The sequence below is a fragment of the Nipponia nippon genome, unplaced genomic scaffold (genome assembly GCF_047370975.1).
Source record: "Nipponia nippon isolate SJK-2023a ecotype South Korea unplaced genomic scaffold, ASM4737097v1 scaffold_8, whole genome shotgun sequence".
Taxonomy (NCBI): Eukaryota; Metazoa; Chordata; class Aves; order Pelecaniformes; family Threskiornithidae; genus Nipponia; species Nipponia nippon.
In genome coordinates, this window is record NW_028262402.1 from 13,603,079 (window position 1) to 13,621,838 (window position 18,760).

Sequence of the window (18,760 nt, forward strand, 5' to 3'; positions counted from 1 at the left end):
GTTTAAGTACTGAGATAGAAAAAGAAGAAAAGGTAAAGTGGTTTCAACAGAGTTTAACTGCATCACTTCCAAGTACATGGTCCACTTCACACAATTTTTTGAACTTTTCCTCCCACTCCACAGAGATTCATCCAAATTCATATCATGTATCATATCATATCATATCATGTCATTTTTTCCTCTACAACCTCTGTCTAATGCATTTCTTCCTCACTAATGTGAATCAGAGGTTCAGAAGGCATAAATTAAATAAGAGGTGTTTGAGGTTCTGCATAACCATATTCAGATGCTAGTAGGTCAGTATTAAATCTTTATTCTGCATCTGGATTCTACTTACAAAGGTAGCACGTGTTTCATTTCAGCTGGCGTGGTAAATGCTCTCTGGAACAAATAGCTCTTAAACCACATTTTTGGTAATACCTTTCCCATCATTTCATGAGGCATGTGAGATACTTTGGAAGAAAGGATTAGTGATTTGCAGAGTGAAGGTGATTTGGGGAACCACAATTCAAGTAATAGATGACAAATGGTGAAGAAAGATAGTTGGATAGCCTGTGCTTAAAATTTTGTAAAAGGACGTAATTGATTACTGGTTGTTGTATCATGCTCATTCCAAAAGTGCAGTCTGTGGAGACCTGCTATAGCATTTGCCTACAGCCTTCTAGTATTTCAGTAAAACAGCAGATCTCCTTGTCTCGATGTTTGTATCAGTGTACAGTTTGGCAATGGAGTCACCTCTTGAATGAAATTTGCTGTAAAGTACTGGTCAACCACAACTAATGTCTTCTTCCAGAAATCTTTCTGTGGTTATGAGAAGAATAGTAGTGCTTTCTACTAGCTCTGTCTGGCACAGTATCCTGGCTTTGATAATGATAAATAGTGGATGTCTGAAGGGAGAGCATAAGAAACACATATAGAGAGTTGTCCTCCTTCATACTCCTCCACCTTTCTGCCAACATCTGTGAGCAGGAGGCTGCATCACATTTAATAGTCCTCTATGGTCCTATCCTCCGTGGATTTATCTAATCTTCTTTCTAATCCGTCTACATTCTTGGCATTTCCTACATCCTCTGACATTGAGTTCTGCAGTTTTATGATAGAACACGGGATTTAATAACATGCTGAATGTTTCAGCAAATACAACGAGAACAGACAATTCACTTACTACATCTTTCTTATCATTTCATCTGCTTTCACAAGCTAGTCCTGCTCTCTCGTTCTTTGTGGTTAGTCCTTGTAATTTTGCAATTTTATAATAGCTCTAGATACAGGGTAACAAAGACTGTGCTGCATCATTCTGGATCCTGTATCACACAGCAATAAGTCCCATTACTGCAGTAATTATTCTTTACCATCCTCTCGATTATTCGGAATATAGGGAGGGGCAGCAGAATTTCAGTATCAGAATAAAACCAACACTCTGTAGGCATATAAGAACATGTGAACTTCACAGGAAAGCTTCAGTTTCTCATTTGACAAAGTAACTTGAAATAGAAACGCGTGGTGTTCAGATGAACGTTGAAATGACTTGTTCTGTTGTGCGATCTCCTTATCTCACGTGGATAAGTCCTGTGTACTTGTATTCTTCTTCCACATCAAGTAGAGACAGAATATACCCCCAAACAACTAATTCTGACCATGCATGTTTTCGTGATTGAGGATTTTGCACGATGGACTTGTGTTTATACTTAAGATTAGATTAATGGATTGCCACTTTAAAATCTGCCACTCCTCTAAAACTGAAATACTGTATTAGTTGAGCAAAGATTTTTAGCTCCTGTGAGCCTGTTAGACAGGTTTATCATTGTGGCTTATTCAGGTGATGACTTGTATTCTTGGTGAACAATGCCATAGCCAGTGTTTGTCTCTGCAGGGCCCGAGGCGCTGGGGGTTCTCTTACGGAGCACTGATGCTGGTGGTTCTTTTTTTTGTCCTCTGACTGAACACTGCAAACTTAATGTGAAGGTTTGCGCTGGTAGTGTTTCTTGTGCTAGGAGTTCGTGTACATTAATAGGCAGTAGAATCATGTCGAGACAGTATCCTTGGGTTAAAAAATCTTCTCTTACCATCGTTCTCCCTCATACTCTTCTTGCTCTTGTGGTTGTTTCCCAGAATGAAGAGGTCAGGCAAAGGTGTTTCCAGGCATTGTTAATTTATACTGTCATTGAAACAACCTTTTTAGTCTGTACCAAAAATCAGCCAAGGGTCACTGACACTGAGAACTGTGCTGGAAACTTCTCTCCTGACGTCAATCGTTGCTCATCTTTTGCAGCCTCTCAGTGGATTATCACTGTGTTTGCTTTCTCAGAGAATTAGAGCTCTTAGTGGTTTTGATCAGAACTTAAGCATGAGGCTGGAAGAGGGATGAGGGAAAGGGTGTAAGGTATTTACCTTAAAAAGTTTGTGTGACTGACATGCAAATAAATTGCAAGAGCTAAATGTGTACACCTTGGAAAGAAATAGAAACTGGTGGCAGATCGTTGTTTTGAGGTTCAAAGGATGCAGAAACTAAAGCATATGATGAACAGGTTCAGTATCCCAGAAAAAAACTTTAGCAATGGCTACCAAAACATGCATTTGTTTCTTTTCCCTTTTAAGCTTTGAGATGAATGTGCCATAATAAGGAACAATCCTGTATAACCAGAAGAATTTTTCACTGCTGCATTTTGGGATTTGTACTGAACTATGTTTCCATTGTTTGGATGCTTTTGCCTTTTTTAGTTGAGACTTGTCATGGCTGACCAGAACTTACAAGACGTAACTCTGTACCCACCTCCAAGGCAGAGCAGTCCTTCTTGGCGCCATGTCCTGTCTTTCACAGAGGTTTCCTTTCTGCCTTTTTGAGTTACTTTTGCCCAAGATAATCCAAGAGCCCTTTTTAAAAAAATCAAATATGAAGCTGTTGTCTTATATTGTCAGACGGCTGGTTGTTCACAAAGTATGTCTGTCAGTAAATGATGGTTATCCTGAAAAATGATGACTGAAAAATGGCTGGAGAAAACAGAAAGCAAGTCTGGTAATGTGGCTGAGGTCCATTAGCAAGAGTCCATATATCTTCAGTCAAGATAAACAAATTCTGCTTTTCAGTGCACAGCTTAGAAAGACAAAAATTGTTGTGATAGCGTTTTTATTTATTGTCTGAAAATAATTATTACACACTCCATCTGAAGCATCCTTTCGGTTTAAAAGGAAAAAAACAGTGCATGTAATTGATCGATCTGAAAAATGCTTAGGTAGCGTTTGTGGGTATCAATGTGTGTCAGAGGAAATTTAGGTTTAGAAAGGCTGAATAAGCAATGCTTTATTGCACTTATATCTTTTCTAAAGCTTTTGTTAAACATTTTCTCTGTGTTATTTCTGCACTTCGAAAGCCATGGTAGTTCTTCAGCCAGATATGATGTTAAGATACAGAAACATGAGAAATAAGTTGTGGAATGATCCTACAATAACAAGTCATTAAATGTATAACCATGTCAGTTGCCAAAACGAAGTCTTAAAAGCCAGGTGAACATTATCAGTCTTCTAAAATGTGACCCTTTGCTCTCCTCTTCAGTGTGAAGATATGGTCTGTTTGCCTTAGCGTAGGTGAAAGTGCTTTTGACTCCAGCTGGAGCAAGAAACTGTTTTGTTGTAGTCTGTGGAAGAGTGCTCTAATGTCTGGGCTACCTTTCAATGTGCATATTCCTGGAACTTAAAAATACTGAAATAAATTTTATTTAAAATTAAAAAAAATGTTATTGAAGCTCAATGTAAATTTTAGTTTTCAAGCAGTCTTTCATGTAGATGACGTTCTCAAGCTGTGATTATGAGTGGCTAAAAAATAAGAGGGCAAACTATGAAAATTGGAGCATACCTGCCAGTTTGGGTATAATTTTCATATTTATGATACAAAGGGTTGAGAGAGTTACTTCTCTGTTGAGTGTTCACTTGATTTGAAAAAATAAATTTTGATGCAGTATTGTTGGAGGACCTCATACATTACTATAAATTGTAGCTTTTAGTAATGCTACTAGGTTCTTGTATTACATGTCTTCAGTTAAAAAGTGTGGGTTTTATGCCGTCAGTTGGCTTGTGAATTTTCTTTTATTGATAGCATAGTACATACCATTCTGTGGTTGCAAGGAGGCTTGACTGTTTTCTGCAGAGGGTCAGAAGCAAAAAATTAGAAGTCTTGCTCTTTCCAGCCACTACCAAGCATAACTTCAATCAGCATGCAGTGTTGGATTGTAATTGCAGTAGGTTGTAATTGTTTGCTGCAATTGATGTAGAGTGTGTGCTGGCGTGAAGAGTAAGCCAGAGAGGCTGGACTTAAAATTCTGTTGGAGAGGAAAAGGAGGATTTCATGGTACGTATAAAAAACAAGCAGCCATGTAACCTTTTAATTTTTCAAATAATAAGCATTTTATTGTAGAGGATTAAAATAATAAAAAATATGCTATGTTATCTTTAAAGGCTAATAAAACCAAATACTCATACTAGAGAAGAAGTCAGTAACCTCAAAGTGTAGTTACTTTTCTTTATAATAATGTGGTTTCTGCCTTAGGACTTGTTCTAATTCAGACCACGTTGGGAAGATCCTTGAAGGTTCATGATGCATCATGAATCTCATGGATTGAAAGATGAGATATTTATAGCTATTTTGAGTTGCAAATGGCATTTTTTGTTCAAGCAGGAAGGGCAGCTTCTGCCGTTTAGAAAAAAAATAATAAAAATATACTGCATAGTCTTTCAGTTCCTATAACCTTGTATTAACATACATTTGTGTACCTGTCAATATTTTGCATCTGTTCTTTTACCTTGCTAAGGCGGTGTTGGTTTGATGAATGAGACGACCATTAACGGTGTGCATTTTTGCTTTGTCTCTGATCTCTGTGCAGTTATTCATAAGGCCCTTTCTGTTCCTTGCCTCTCTGCTTTAGTGTGAACAATCCCACCTAATGAGAGAGCACGAAGACGTGCAGGAGCGAACAACACTACGCTACGAGGAGCGAATCACAGAGCTGCACAGTATCATTGCTGAATTAAATAAGAAAATTGATCGGCTACAGGGAACAACAATAAGGTACAGCAACTTCCTGGAAATTCTGGGCCAATGCAAGAATGGTGTAAAACATGGTGTGAATTATACTCTAAATATAATTTGATGATGACTTTAAGGTAGGTAGACTTGTTATGACTGGTACCAAGTACCTGCCCGTAATTAAGGTATGTGTTTTGCAGAGTATCATCCCAAGGCTCAAAAGTGCTACAGTCTCTCTGGCAAAATCACACTTTGCAAAACCTAATAAGCACTGCAAAGAACTGCACTGTGCCATCTGAATATTCCTCTAGCATAACATATATGCCAGGGTACCAGATAAGTGATAGCAATGGTGGATAAAGGAAGATGTAGCCACCCAGCCTGCGCCTCTGCTTTTATTTTGTGGCATCCTACAGATCACCTAAGCCAAATCACTTGTGGCGAGATATATGGCTCAAATGGATTTCAGTAGGTTTTGCACCTACTTGTGCTGGTATTTGTGACAAAACACAATGGTACAAATCATGTTGTTGCCTGTCCTCAGAGCAGCAAAGCTTGGGGTATTACACTAGGTCATTACTTGTTACTGTGTTAAAATAAACTTTACATTTGACTACAGGAAAACACTTATTTTTCCTCACTTCCTTTTACCCGTTATGCTCAACCTAGAGAAAGTTGGACTAGAACGAGGAAGGAGCTTCTTAAAGTTTAGCTTGTGAGGATGCAACTAAACTAAAATCTATGGATTTTCTCAAGAACGTCAAATTAGATTTGACACTTTCATAGGTAATGTGGACACGGTGCTCTACCCACGTAGCAAATTTTCAGTTTTCCTTGTCTATTAGCTGCAAGGTTTTCCAAGAACTGCTTCGTTTGTTCTTCCTTGTAAACGTTTCAGTGTTGTTACAACTACTCACTTAACCTTTCATGAAAATATTTATATGCAAAAAGAAAAAGGTTTGGTGTACCATAAATAAGAGAAAGTATCATCACACATTTATACTGGTATAAAAGCAGTGATAGAATCACATTATGTTAATACTATTTAAGAAGATAAATACTGCCAACTCTGAGATGGTCATAACTAGTGATGATCATGGTGAGACTTTTCAGGTAAGTATTTTCTAAACTGGTAGTACTTCTCTGAAAAAAATCCCTGTGACTCCCTTGTTCATTCATGCTTGATACCTTTGCAGACAAACTTCCCATTCGTCTTGTTTCGAGTCACCTTTCTTTTCAGCATGATACTAGCTGCCCATCCCACCCTCCTCTCTCGTAAACCTCTACCAATTGAAAAGACTGGTTGAAAAGCAAAATCTGAGAAGCTTGAGAGCTGCATTGGTATTTTTTTCTTGAATGGCAGAAGAACTCTATGACATTCAAAAAAAATATTACATAGAATCCATAAAAGCTGTTTGTTTGGAGTCCCTGTGGCAAGCTAAATGCCAAGTGGTGTTCAATTACAAAATATTGGAATCAGGTGGATGCTGTGAATGTTTAACTGTGTCCATAAACAAGTCAGCTGTGGCATGCACAGGAAAGTGAGGCATATGAACCGAGTTTGATGGGAAGTGCATGTGGCTTCTTATGAAAAGTGCAGTTTTGCTGCCTTTTTGCAGGGTGCAGGCTTTTGAAGGCATCAGAACAATACCGCTGCAACAGGTACCACACCGCTGTCATGCCTCACCTGTTTGGTCTTACTGTATGAGAGCTCATTTTGCTCAGACGGCTAGGATGCCTCTTCTGTTTTTATTTGTTCTGGTTTTATTAGTAAGAACAAAAACATTTATTAAGTGAGTGGATTTTTTTAATTTCTTTTGATGGTTGGACGAGCTTGTTTTCTTTGGCAGGCCAGTAATTTGGTGTCTGGGGAATAGAGGAGTAATATTCCTCCTAAAAATGGCAAGCAGAGGTAGAATTGGAGGCATTCCATAACGTTTGTAAAACAACTGACAGAAGGAAAACTCATAGTTCCTGCTGTGACTTTTCTGTAAATCCGCTCTGGGATCTACTTGCGTCACTCTTGAGAAGCTGTTCCATCCCACAGAGCAAGGGTGGTGCAATTGCTGTCCTTGCTGGGACAGGTGTGACTCACAGCACCCCACCCTTGGCTTGTGGGGACTGTGAGCCTGGGAGCTGGAACAAAACAGTCCTGAGGGAAAGGGTTCTGGGAGTACGGCTCTGCTAGGGCCTTGGCATTTATACTTTCCTCTAAACCAGAATGCATGAGGGATTTTGACTTGACTGTTGGATACCTGCAAGTAATACTGAGCGGAGGCTTTACTTGCGCTATCACAAAATTTAGGCTGTCTTTCTGGAAACAGTTTTCTTGAGTTTACATTAATTGCATAACAGATAAATGTTTCCCCAGTGCTGACACAGAGATGGTTCGCTATTTTCATGTATCATTTTTAGGCTGTAAAAATAAACTAACGTGTAACTTGATGTACTGCTGCTTTATGGCATTTGTCATGGTTCCTTCCCAAAATATTCTGGAAACAATTAGAAGAAACCAGAGTTTTGTGGAGGGTATTTGACTATCCTCCTTAAGTTGTATTATCTTTAAATTTGTAGCTCTTTGTTTGAATGTGAGTAGTACCCTCAGAAAGTAGGGCAGAAAGTAAGCAGGAAGAGTGCTTAAATCTGAAGAAGGTATTGCAACAGTTTGAGGGGTGTTGGCAGGCTGTATAAGCTAGTTAATATTCTCCATTCCGAGAATTTTTCTCTCTTTGTTTTTTGGTGGTTTTTTTTTTTCCCTTGCAATGTCCGGGGTTTTACACAGCTTGAAGTGTAACGGCTTTTGCTCATGTGGTTTAGTAATACCAGCTCTAGAAGAGAGCTTAAGTCACATGTCAATGCCTGTGCCTCTCCCCAGGTATATCTGATATGCTGCTTTTAGTAACAGTAATCTTACAGGAGTATTTTTAGAAGTTTCCAGGATTGTTCTAGGTTTGCTAGCCATTTCTTGGGTACAACAAGTTCCATGTGTGTGGCCACATGATGTTAGCTGCTGCTCTTGCGCTACGTTCTTCCAGTGTTCCCTAAGGAAAATGAGATCACCATGTTTGTGGGAGCCAGCCAACATTCATCTGCAATTGTCTCATGTCCCTGCTGCTGCTCTGGACAGCCCAGCTAGTTTGAAAGCCCAACCTCACCAAAAAAAAGCTGAAATACAGCTGTAACTGATTTGATATTAACGCTAAAGAGACAGTTGCCTATACTTCTACTGTGCAAATAGACGAGCCTCTTGCTTGCCTAGTTCTTCGTGTGTGACAGTGCAGAATTTACCCACTACCAGCTCAAGAAGGTAGCAATTTGGGAGCAAGAAGACACTGAAGAAGTGGTCCACTAGGATGAGGATGGTTTTGTTGTTTTTTTTTTTTTATTTGAGCAGTCTGGAGATATAAACCTTGGCTCTGTTTTTTCTTGGAGAATTATAACTGTGTGACAGTGTCTCACTGCTCTTGTCTACATTATTAGGGAGAGAGTGGGAGGAGGTGGCTAGTATTTTGCTTAAGTTCATGATAAAACTCAATTCACGGGCTTTCGTCAAACTGCAAGACTGTTGGGCAGAAGAGCCTGTGATGATTGTGCAGCACACGTTTTGTCAGCCTCTTTTACAGTGAACAGCTTTCACTGAGTGGTACTAGCTTGGCGTTCCTGTTAGCATGTCGAATGGATGCCAGTAGCAGTGCTCGCTATTTGATCAAGTTTTTCTCAGTGTCTGTGCAGCAGTTGTCATCCTTGGTTGCACCCAAACATGAGAAAAGCCATAAGTGAAGACATACCTGTAAAACACACTTTTTTGCTCCAACATTGATCCCAGGCCACTCTGTGATCTCGATCACTCTGTGATCAAGAACAGCTTGATCTGGTCTTTGCTGCCTCCAACTCACCATGACATTCCAGCAACTGGGAACTGTCAGGGCCCATAGGAGAACAACTATCTGCTTTCTCCAGCCAGGCCCTAGATGATGGCAGCAACAAGGAAACGGTAATGCCTCTGCCTTCCGGGTGGTGTGGCATGAGTTCAGTGGCTAGCCATCATCAGCTGCTGAGCACCTTGCATTTCCAATGCCACTGGAAGACTCTTCTGTTTTGAGGAAAGAGGAGTCTCAAACAACATCTTCTGTTACTGCCAACTTCAGTTTTAAAGACAGAATTTATATTTGTGGTGCATCACTCCCCTCAAATTTCCCCTTGTGTTTTTAGCCCCCTGTGAGACTGGTGGTGGAGAGACCGATTGACCTTGCTGTCGTTTTACCAGAAATGGATTTCTGATCTTTCTGGTCAGCTATTAGAAGCATTAGTTCATTCAGAAACTGACTTCTGGCTTGAACCATCGGAAGGGTGTCCGTCCTGCCATGTGACATACTTTTCAACTGCCCCAAGATACTGAGGGTGCTTGAACCCAAAAAACAGCACTAGTGCTAGCTAGATGAAGCTGTGTTGGATTTTAAACAGAAAATCTATGCAGCAAGAGCCAAAAAAAGAGTGGTGAGAAATTATTGTGTGTGACATTGTTTTATGATCAATACAGCCTCTTGTCCATTTGTAGAGGTAGTTCAGGTTTTAAAAATGTAAGGACTAATTGTTTCATAAATGAAAAAATGAATTACCCTCAGATCAAAAACATGCAACTGTTTGAGTGTTTGGCAATTGTTTTTGTCTAAAGCTAATTACTACTGGCTTGTGCTGTGGCTAATAGTAAACGAGTTCACGGAACATTAACTCACACTTATGTGTCTTCGTTACACTGTTCTAATTCCTGCTATTCATAATTTAGTTCTCACACTTTCTTAAACATGTATTGCATCGTTCATTAAAGACCTTTCTTTGATCTAAATCTCAATTTTAACCAGCTGACCTGCATTGTTGTTTAATAATAGTCACTAAGTGCTTCTGATAGAGTCAGACTTTCTTTGCACTGAAGCAAATGTAAGGGGTAGAAGAGCATAATAGTTCCTGTAGAAATTACATCTCAGTACCTTGGGAAACCCTGCTTGGCAAGCAAGCTGAAATTCCTTTTCTGAGTTGGCCTGGTTCATAAATTGTCACTTCTGCTACTTTGAGAGCAGACTTGACTTCTGTCATTGTTCCCGGTATGCATGGGCCATCTTCTCTGCTGTTTTGCCTGGCAAATCCAGACACACCTCCAGGCTAAATCCAGCAATATTTCTGCAAGAAACACTCATCACCATGTAGCATACACACAGAAGACTTAACATTACAGATGCCCCTCCCAGATGCAGATCCCTGGATAGCTCTTTGCTATTTCTTATTGTTTCCAACTCCAGACAGTTCCATTCTCACACTTTTCTGCTGAATCTGCAGCAAAATTAATCTCTGCGTTTGATTTAGTGTGTAACAAAAGCATGGCTGTTTGCTTACTTATCAGAAGGCCTCTGCACCTGGATAAGCTGGTGTTTTTCTCATGTTTAAAATACATACTTTAATGTCAAAACAGTCACTATGGAAGTTAAAAAAAAAAAAAATGAGTTGAATCAGCAAGTGGATCAAAAGAAAAAATGTTTACCAGTGTTCTCAGGCAAAGCTATTATTCATTTACTTATCTTCCTTCCCAGTACTTTGAACTCTTCGTGTGTAGACAAGAGGGAAAAGCCCTAATTTTTTAAGCTCATTAGCTTTAGTTAAAGTATTCTGTGTCCTCAATTTTATTAGTAGAACCAGCTTGACAAATAAGTTAAAACCTAGGAAACTGAGGCTTTTTATTTTCCACTAACTCCAGCAGTTCAGTGCTCTACTCACTTATCCGTTCTCTTTGTTTTGAGAAGAGAAAATGAAAAACCTACCTGTCCCCAAGAGCATTTTGATACACATATGCAGGTATGCGCATCTGCACGCTTGCGTTGCACACAAGCCGATGGCATCCTCCAACTCAGACCAAAATTGGTTATTGCTAATCCACTTAGGGATCAAAAGCCACTTGGGCTGATCAAGAATTGTCAGTTGGGGAGTTATTGCAGGGCAGCGTATGTCCTTCTTGCACACGTCCTTGCTTGCATTCAGTTCCACCCGTTGTTTCCTTGTACAGTGGTCTGTAGTAACAATGAACTGAGGAATAAAGAAATGGCAACCAGGCACTGGCTGCTGCAAGTGGATATTATGGGCATAGCACATTTGCTTTGCAGTAAAGGTTATAAACTCTTCTCTACTGGCTGGATAAAACACTTACACTTGTGTGGATTGTATCCCGTGGGTCAGCTTACAGGTCTGAAGTAAGTGTCACAGAGATACATATTTCCTCAGAGGATTTTATTTCTGCCTTTGCTCTCTCTCCCAGGGAGGAAGATGAGTATTCAGAGCTACGGTCAGAGCTCAGCCAAAGCCAGCATGAGGTTAACGAAGACTCACACAGCATGGACCAGAATTCTGTTTCGGTACCAGAAAATCAGTCCACCGTGGTCACTGCAGACGTGGGTGAGTTATACTTATTAGTAGACATAATGCCTTCTTGCAGCAGAAAGGCATCATAGCATTTGAAATGCAAATCCAAATGTTTTGTCAGGAAATAAATGAATCTAGGCTGTGTTAATCACAACAAATGCTGAACTTCTCCACAACTATGAACTTACATGTGAAGAAACCTCTGTGCCTTGATGTAGCATAGCTATGGAGTCTACAATGAAAAGATTGTTCAGGGTAGCTCATGACTTTTGAGAAGGAAGAGGGAGAAAAAGCAATTCACATACCTTACGTGTGCCTGCAACGTAGTCTAACTCTAGAAAAGAGTTGGAGACAGAATAAAAGTTGGGGGGAAAAGCATGGGGAACAGAACTGTCTGTACAGTTCTTTTACAGCCTAATTATAAAGGACGTCTGCACTTTTTGAAAATTCAGAGCCTTTTAAAGTATGGAATAGGGATAGCTTACTGAAACGGATTTAGGCAAGGATAAATCTGACACAAGCTGTTCAAATACAGTGCAAGGAGGGAGCACCTCCAGACAGTCTGTAACTAATTTTTTTGGTTAAGAACTAAGAGGGCAAGTATCCTTCTTTCAGAATTTCATTTATTTTGTCATTCAAGCACAATTACTGATCATTTGAAGAACCTTCAAGTATGGAATAATTACTCCATAAAGTTTGCAATATAAGCATGAGCAGATACCAGGCCTTCAGTATGAAAATGTTTTAAGTGTTTGGGCACAATTACTGCGCACCGTAGCTGTAGACTAGCAGAAGTCTGGTGTAATCCTCACTACAATTTCCAGAATTCTCTTCAGAATACTATTTCTCTGTATTTAAAACCAAGTAGTTGATCTTCATTTTCTTCCCTAGGTAAACTAACTGGGTGCCTCGGAGCTTCTGTGGGTGGTACTGTACATAAGCAGTGTTTTAGGAAATAAGCAAAATAGCAGTCTTAAGCCCTATTGCAGAACTTGGGATCCTTGAATATTAAGCTGTTAACTCTACATGAGGCTTTGATGGTTGTAATGCAACATGCAATCTTTGCTTCTGTGCATAAGAAACCGTATTAACCCAGTTCGCACTTGTTTGGAGCACTGCACTTCATTATTGAGAACTCTTTGCTGTTTTTTCCAGTACAGTGCCTTTTAGAGGAATGGACCTGAGAGTAGGCTGACTTTGGGGCATAGTATTCATTGCCCTCAAGTGGAGTTTAATAATGTAGAAAACATGTTGATATGGTAAGCAACCATACAAAAGAGATTTTCTGTATGATGTCTTGAACTGAAAGGAATACACCAGCTCTGGAGCTGTATTTGTTTATAAATGCAAGACCTGCCACAGAACATTTGTGTTTCAGTGTCTTTAATTTCTAGAAACATTGATAGAACAATATTAATAATAATGTAATCACAAAGTATCTGACAAACAGTGTCTGAATTCGAAGTATACTTAACAATGTTGTATGGAGTCAAGATATTTTAGCAGAGTTTTTTATATTCTTAAAAATGAATGTTTTTACTTTCAAAAGTTAATGCTTATTATTAAGTTCCTACTTGAACAGGTTTTAACATGAGGACTTTTTTTTCCTTTAACTTTCTTTCCTTTTTTTTCTCCTTTCTTTTGACAAAAAAAAAATCAAACTAATTTACTTTTCAGCATTTATTTTGGGGTTAGGGATTTGATTTTGTTCTTCATGGGGTGGAGCTGAAGCAGGGTTTGTGTACATTAGCAGCAAGTTATCCGTTTACATTTCTGCTAACAGTGGGAAACATGGCAATAAAATTAAATACAACCACGGACAAAATAAGAATGGTAACTCTGAGCATTCTTGCATTTTTTCCATGTTTTCCTTCTGTACATAGACTCTGTCCTTTTTGGGTTTTGTTTCCATATTCCTGTGAAAATAAATCCTTTTGTGTATGTGTGTGTGTGTGTGTACACACACACATATATATAGACAAATATGTCTATATATATATGTGTGTGTGTGTACACACACACATATATATAGACAAATATGTCTATATATATAGACAAATATGTATATATTTTTATATCCTTCTAGATAGAGGTATATAAGAATAAAGAATCATGACCTAATAACCATGTGCATGACCTTGTTTACTGCCCTAATGGAATGAGCATCAGTGACTTACTAAAACCAATAATATGTCTTGATACACTAATGCATGTGGATATGCTGCTCTATTGCTACAGACAATAAAACACCAAGAGCTAAAACTGTGAATGCTCTCCAGTATGTTTTGCAGAGCTTGTGATTGGGTTATATTGGTTTTCTGTGAGAAATGGTGTTCTCATTATAGTAAAAGCTTATTTTCTGGGGAAAATATTATTGTAGGAACAAAATGCAGCATACAAGGTCTTGTGAACATTGTTTAAATGGACAAAATGTCTGTTTTAGAAGATGCTATGGAAATAAATAAATTCAAGCAAACAAAATACAGGTTTTTTTAATTAAGCGTCCTGCATGGTATATGCTGCTCATAAGTGAGTGTTATAAAGAGATCGTTGGTATTACTACAACAGATGGGTGGCTACTAGTCAGGAACTAGTGAATATGACTTCACAGTAAAGTTCTGAATGTGTTGCCCATTCACATTTTTCATACAATACTGTGACATCATTCGAAACTCTTCTTTTTGGTCAGCAGTAGGTTCATGTTTATGTGCATTAGGCTGTGGAGTTAGATTTGTGGTAATGAGTGTACAGCTTTTTACTTTCTGATCATCTCATCCCTTCATCCAACCACTTTCAGTCTTCTCTTGCATAGAGACATTTCAAGGCAGTCTACAACAATCTGGTGCCTCATGTCTGTTAAATTTCAGACACAGTTCAATGCCACACTACTTTAGTCCCCTATAAGAACGACAGCTATGAGGCTACTAGGGAATTCTGACCATGATGAAACGCTTGCAGGAGTAGTATAGAAATAACACCCTCCAGCAAGTATGCCTGCCACTGTTTTTAGTAAGATATAGGAACTGCTGGTGCACTGCTGTCTCATAGTGTGCTGTGCAGTTGGTAGTTATTGCAAACTCTTAACTAGTAAGCCAGAAATACTAACTAGCACATTCGAGAGACAGCACAACGGTGAATTTAACTGTGTGTCTGCCTTAGGAACTGCCAATCTCTGTTGCCAGATGTGAGCCTAAGAAAAATGAAAATCATGTATGAAGTGAGCTAGCAAGGTACTGAGACCCACTTGTTTTCACAGAAATGGAAGACTCTGTGGCAGTGCCTAAGGCACTAGAGGAGCTTTGCCTAAAGACAGAAAAGGAAGTGATTCTCTGCCACTTTTTATAATTAAGATAGTGTTGTTGTATATGCTGCTAATATGGTTGTAGTATGGAACACAGCAAAGAACAAGGTGTGCTGTTATGATCCCTCAATATTCTGTAGTTGTGTTTGGATAAAAAATAGCTATAAAAATGAAACTTAGGCTCTAAGATAGTGGTAGGGATCATTTCTGTAAACACCAGGATTTTTTAAATTAGGCAATGCCTAAGTACAACCACAAAAATTCCTCTGAAAAATGTCAAGTCGTAATGTCAATGAATGTACCAGGCAGGAAAAAAGGTTGAATTTACAGAAAAAAACCTTTGAGAGTAATAAAATCAGGATAATAGGCCCTGAATGGCAAAAAGAATAACAAAAAGGAAGTGGCATAGTGTGTGAGCATGTGGTGTCTTAAAATGTTGTCCTTCAGAAAAGAGAGGTTTTTGAAGAAAGAATGAAACTTCAGATAAGTAGGGGGAGTGTTATTTATCAGATGAGAGGTAACTCATGATTTCAGCTGATGTGGTTACAGTATTTAAGCCTATCAGGTGGTGAGGAAAAAGTGGCAGATTGCAAGGACTTTCCTTGAACGATATCAGTCCTAGCTGTTCTGCAACAGGCGCTTCCTGGGTTAGAGCTTGTTTTTTCACTGAGGCACTAATTGTTGCAATATTTGTTTTGTTTTGCTTTCTGTTAGATAACTGTAGTGACTTGAATTCAGAACTGCAAAGAGTGCTGACAGGTCTGGAAAATGTTGTCTGCGGGAGGAAGAAAAGCAGCTGCAGTTTATCGGTAGCAGAAGTGGATAGACATATTGAACAACTCACTACCGCCAGCGAACATTGTGATTTAGCCATTAAGGTAAGGGTAACATTTCTAAATGCAGCATGTACATTGCCTGAGACACCTGATCACATCCTGTAGTAATAGCATTTTACTTCCAAAGGTATCAAAGTACTTCACAGAAATCAGCTCCAGCTCGCGGTGTGTGTTGGGTAAGCAGTAGTACACCTGTTTTACACTGAATTCTCCAAGGCACAGGAGGACCTACTAGTAGACTTTCAGTCTCCAATCAGAAACGTATTTGTCTTATGCTCCTTTCAGAGATAAGAGAAACAGGGGCACTCAGCAGTTAATTTACTTTCTGAAGGTTATCCAGCAAACAACTTGTCACTTGCCCAAAGTCACACAACTAGTCATTGATGGGTAGCTGAAAACACAGTATGTAATACTCGCTGAAATTCGAAGATAAAACGCCACAAACTATGCATAAGTTGTGACTTTGCTGTCTTAAAATATGAAGCTAGTATCTAACACAAAGCATGTGTGGTATATTAATTCTAATGAGACAAGCCAGACACAGGAACAAATAATTCAACTGATACTTGTATGTCTTGGTTTTATTGTGCATGTAACAGAACAAGCAGACGGATGCCTGATAGCACGTGTAATGAAGGGATTGCAGTTCAGAACCTGAAAGTGAAGGAACCGTAGAGTATCTCACTATAGACAGGGAAAGAGCTGAACAAGTTTTTTGTGTCAGATGGAAAGGCATCAGTGACTCGTTTATATAAGAACAAATATATTGACAGTTTGTTCTTGAAGTGAGGAGGTCCGTGACCATTCTAGACAGCTTAGACAGCCCTTTGGCATACTACTGGGAAAGGTCCTCTCTGTCCCTGGTGGTGCCTCAGGAACAGAATGGCCTATACAGAAATTACTGTTGAATAGTAGTTTGAAGAATGTGTGTATATTTGAGAGAGAGAGAGACAGACTGACTTCTGGGTCTCTTGGGAACAGTCTTAAAGCAGTTTATTTGAGTATCTCAGAGGATTAGGATCAATACTTTGAATGTTACCCAGTATTATCTGGAGTTTTAGGGTTAAGTGTTCTCAGAAGTCAGTGTCCACCAAGGGAGAGATCGTGGATCCTGGAAAACAGGTAGAGATTGGTCTGTGTGAGGTCCACAGAGGTCTCTGAAGTGAGAGGAGATGAAAACTTCTGCAGGAGGTGGGTTCAACAAAACGTCAAAATAGCTGCCATAAGCTTAGTTCTCAAGCTTTTTATTTTAACCCCTTTATTTACTGTTGATTCAAATTAACTACAGTCAAGCTTTTATGATGATAAGTAACTGTCAGCAGCTTCTTCCTGGTCCAAAATGCAGGCCTTTTATTTTCATGCGATCTCTACATGCATAGCCAGTTTTGGGGAAGGCTTTTGCCCACTGCCCATGATGTAGAGCCCGGGATTGTTTGTGTTTGACAAGTGATAGCATGCAAAGGTTATTAACCTTTCAGGAAGGTAGGAATCTCTCTGACAAGCTCTGATTATGTGCTAGGGAAGTGTGTCACCAATATGTATAATAAAGCAAATCCTACACATAGAGCCCCTCTCCACAATTCCACCCATGGCTGCAGGTCATTTCGCCTTTTCTGCTTCCTCAGACAGAGAACTGAGAGATGTTTAAAACAAGTGGAATCACGAACAGCAATCTGAAATATTCTGACTGTCTTTGCTTTGACTGTTTGCTTTTTTCTTCACTGGTGGACTAATGCATTCAAATGTTTTGAATCCTTCTGCTTTGATGGTTAAATTTCACCAGGTTTCTTTTAATGCTGTTGCTGGCAAATGTTTTTTGTTTCTTTTATACAAATCATGTGACCCTAGTTAGCTCAGTTGTTTCCGTCCCACAAAGAATGAGAAGACCTTGAAATGAGATTTATCAGATTGTATGACAAACTGAACAGTTACAAAACTATCCTATGTTTAAGAAAATTTCCACGGAGTAGACTGGTTAATGCTTGGTATATTTTGAAGAGTAAATAACTCTCACTAACAGATACCTACCACTAAAACTGTAGCAATTAAAAAAAGATGTAAATATTTCCAAACATGAACCATTCAGAACATGAGAACAGCTGCACTGGATCGGACCAGAAGTCCGTCTGTCTAGTGGCAGATGCCAATGGAAAGACTGCATCAAAAAGGACATGCATAATATGTCCTCCTTCTCCTTCCTTCAAAGATGCTTCCAGCAAGGTGGGTGTAGGAACTTCTTGAGCCAGAGATGATGTCTTTGCATTTAATAGTCATGGGTGGAATTTTCTTCCATGTTCGTATCCAATGTGGTTTTTAACCCATCTAAATTTTTGGCCTCCATAAATTCTGGTAGGAATAAATTCTACCGTTGAGTTATGCCTTGGAAAAAGTGCTGCGTTTTGCTTCTTCTAAACCTGATACTTGCTGATTTCATCTGATACGATGTCTGTAACACAACACATCTTTTAAGGAAACTAAGGCAGAGAGTATTGATAGCAATGTCAGACACAAGACTGGAATTACCATGATATGACATCCTGCCCTGTGCTCAGAACATTACATTGCAATTCAATCCTATAATCCATGCAATTTATCTGCTGTGCAGCAGCATGCCGGATAAAACTGCTCTGTAATACTGCTTTGAAGAAAAATAAACAACACAATAGTTTATGTAGATATATCCATATACAATATTTATGTTTTATTTACTGTGGAGGATGGTAGCACGTCGGTCATCAAACCGGAGAATTGTGGTAATAGTTTAGTCAGCAAAAGGATATTGACCACATCAAAACGAAGGAGCATAGAAGCAAGCAGAAAGGTCCCTCAGCTTTGTTAAGGACTACAGGGCAGCCCTTAAGTATGACTGTCAGACCCATGCTGATGCTGTCACTGCCTGAACTTTGTACTTGTGTGGCCAAATGGTAGCAATGGAGTCTGAAGAAACAGCAGCAGCCTCTCTGTCTGAAGATACCTCCATGGTGTTGAGCCACTGCTGCTGCTTCCTCATGACAGTCCTTCCTCTTTCAGCGTTGGTCTGGGCTTATCACCCCCAGCAGTGCTCTGAGGAGGAGAAGAGGCTTGGGAAAGGGAGGGGTTGGAAAAATAGCAACTCTAGGAGCATGGGGAATAAGGAGGAAGGAGGCAGCAGCAGAACTTGGCATTAGAGGGGCGAGGAAACAGCAGGGGAAGTGT

At 39.3% G+C, this 18,760-nt stretch overlaps 1 protein-coding gene across 4 annotated transcripts in view; it reads left to right on the plus strand.

The window, feature by feature from the left end:
- The window catches only part of MCC (MCC regulator of Wnt signaling pathway), a 216,731-nt gene that overhangs the window by 146,653 nt on the left and 51,318 nt on the right, over positions 1-18,760 (plus strand). For all 4 annotated transcript variants that reach the window (XM_087742443.1, XM_087742444.1, XM_087742445.1 and 1 more), the window contains 3 exons: positions 4,920-5,062; positions 11,325-11,461; positions 15,444-15,607. In XM_087742443.1, the coding sequence (XP_087598569.1) occupies positions 4,920-5,062; positions 11,325-11,461; positions 15,444-15,607 (444 nt within the window). The remainder of the gene's footprint in view (positions 1-4,919; positions 5,063-11,324; positions 11,462-15,443; positions 15,608-18,760) is intronic.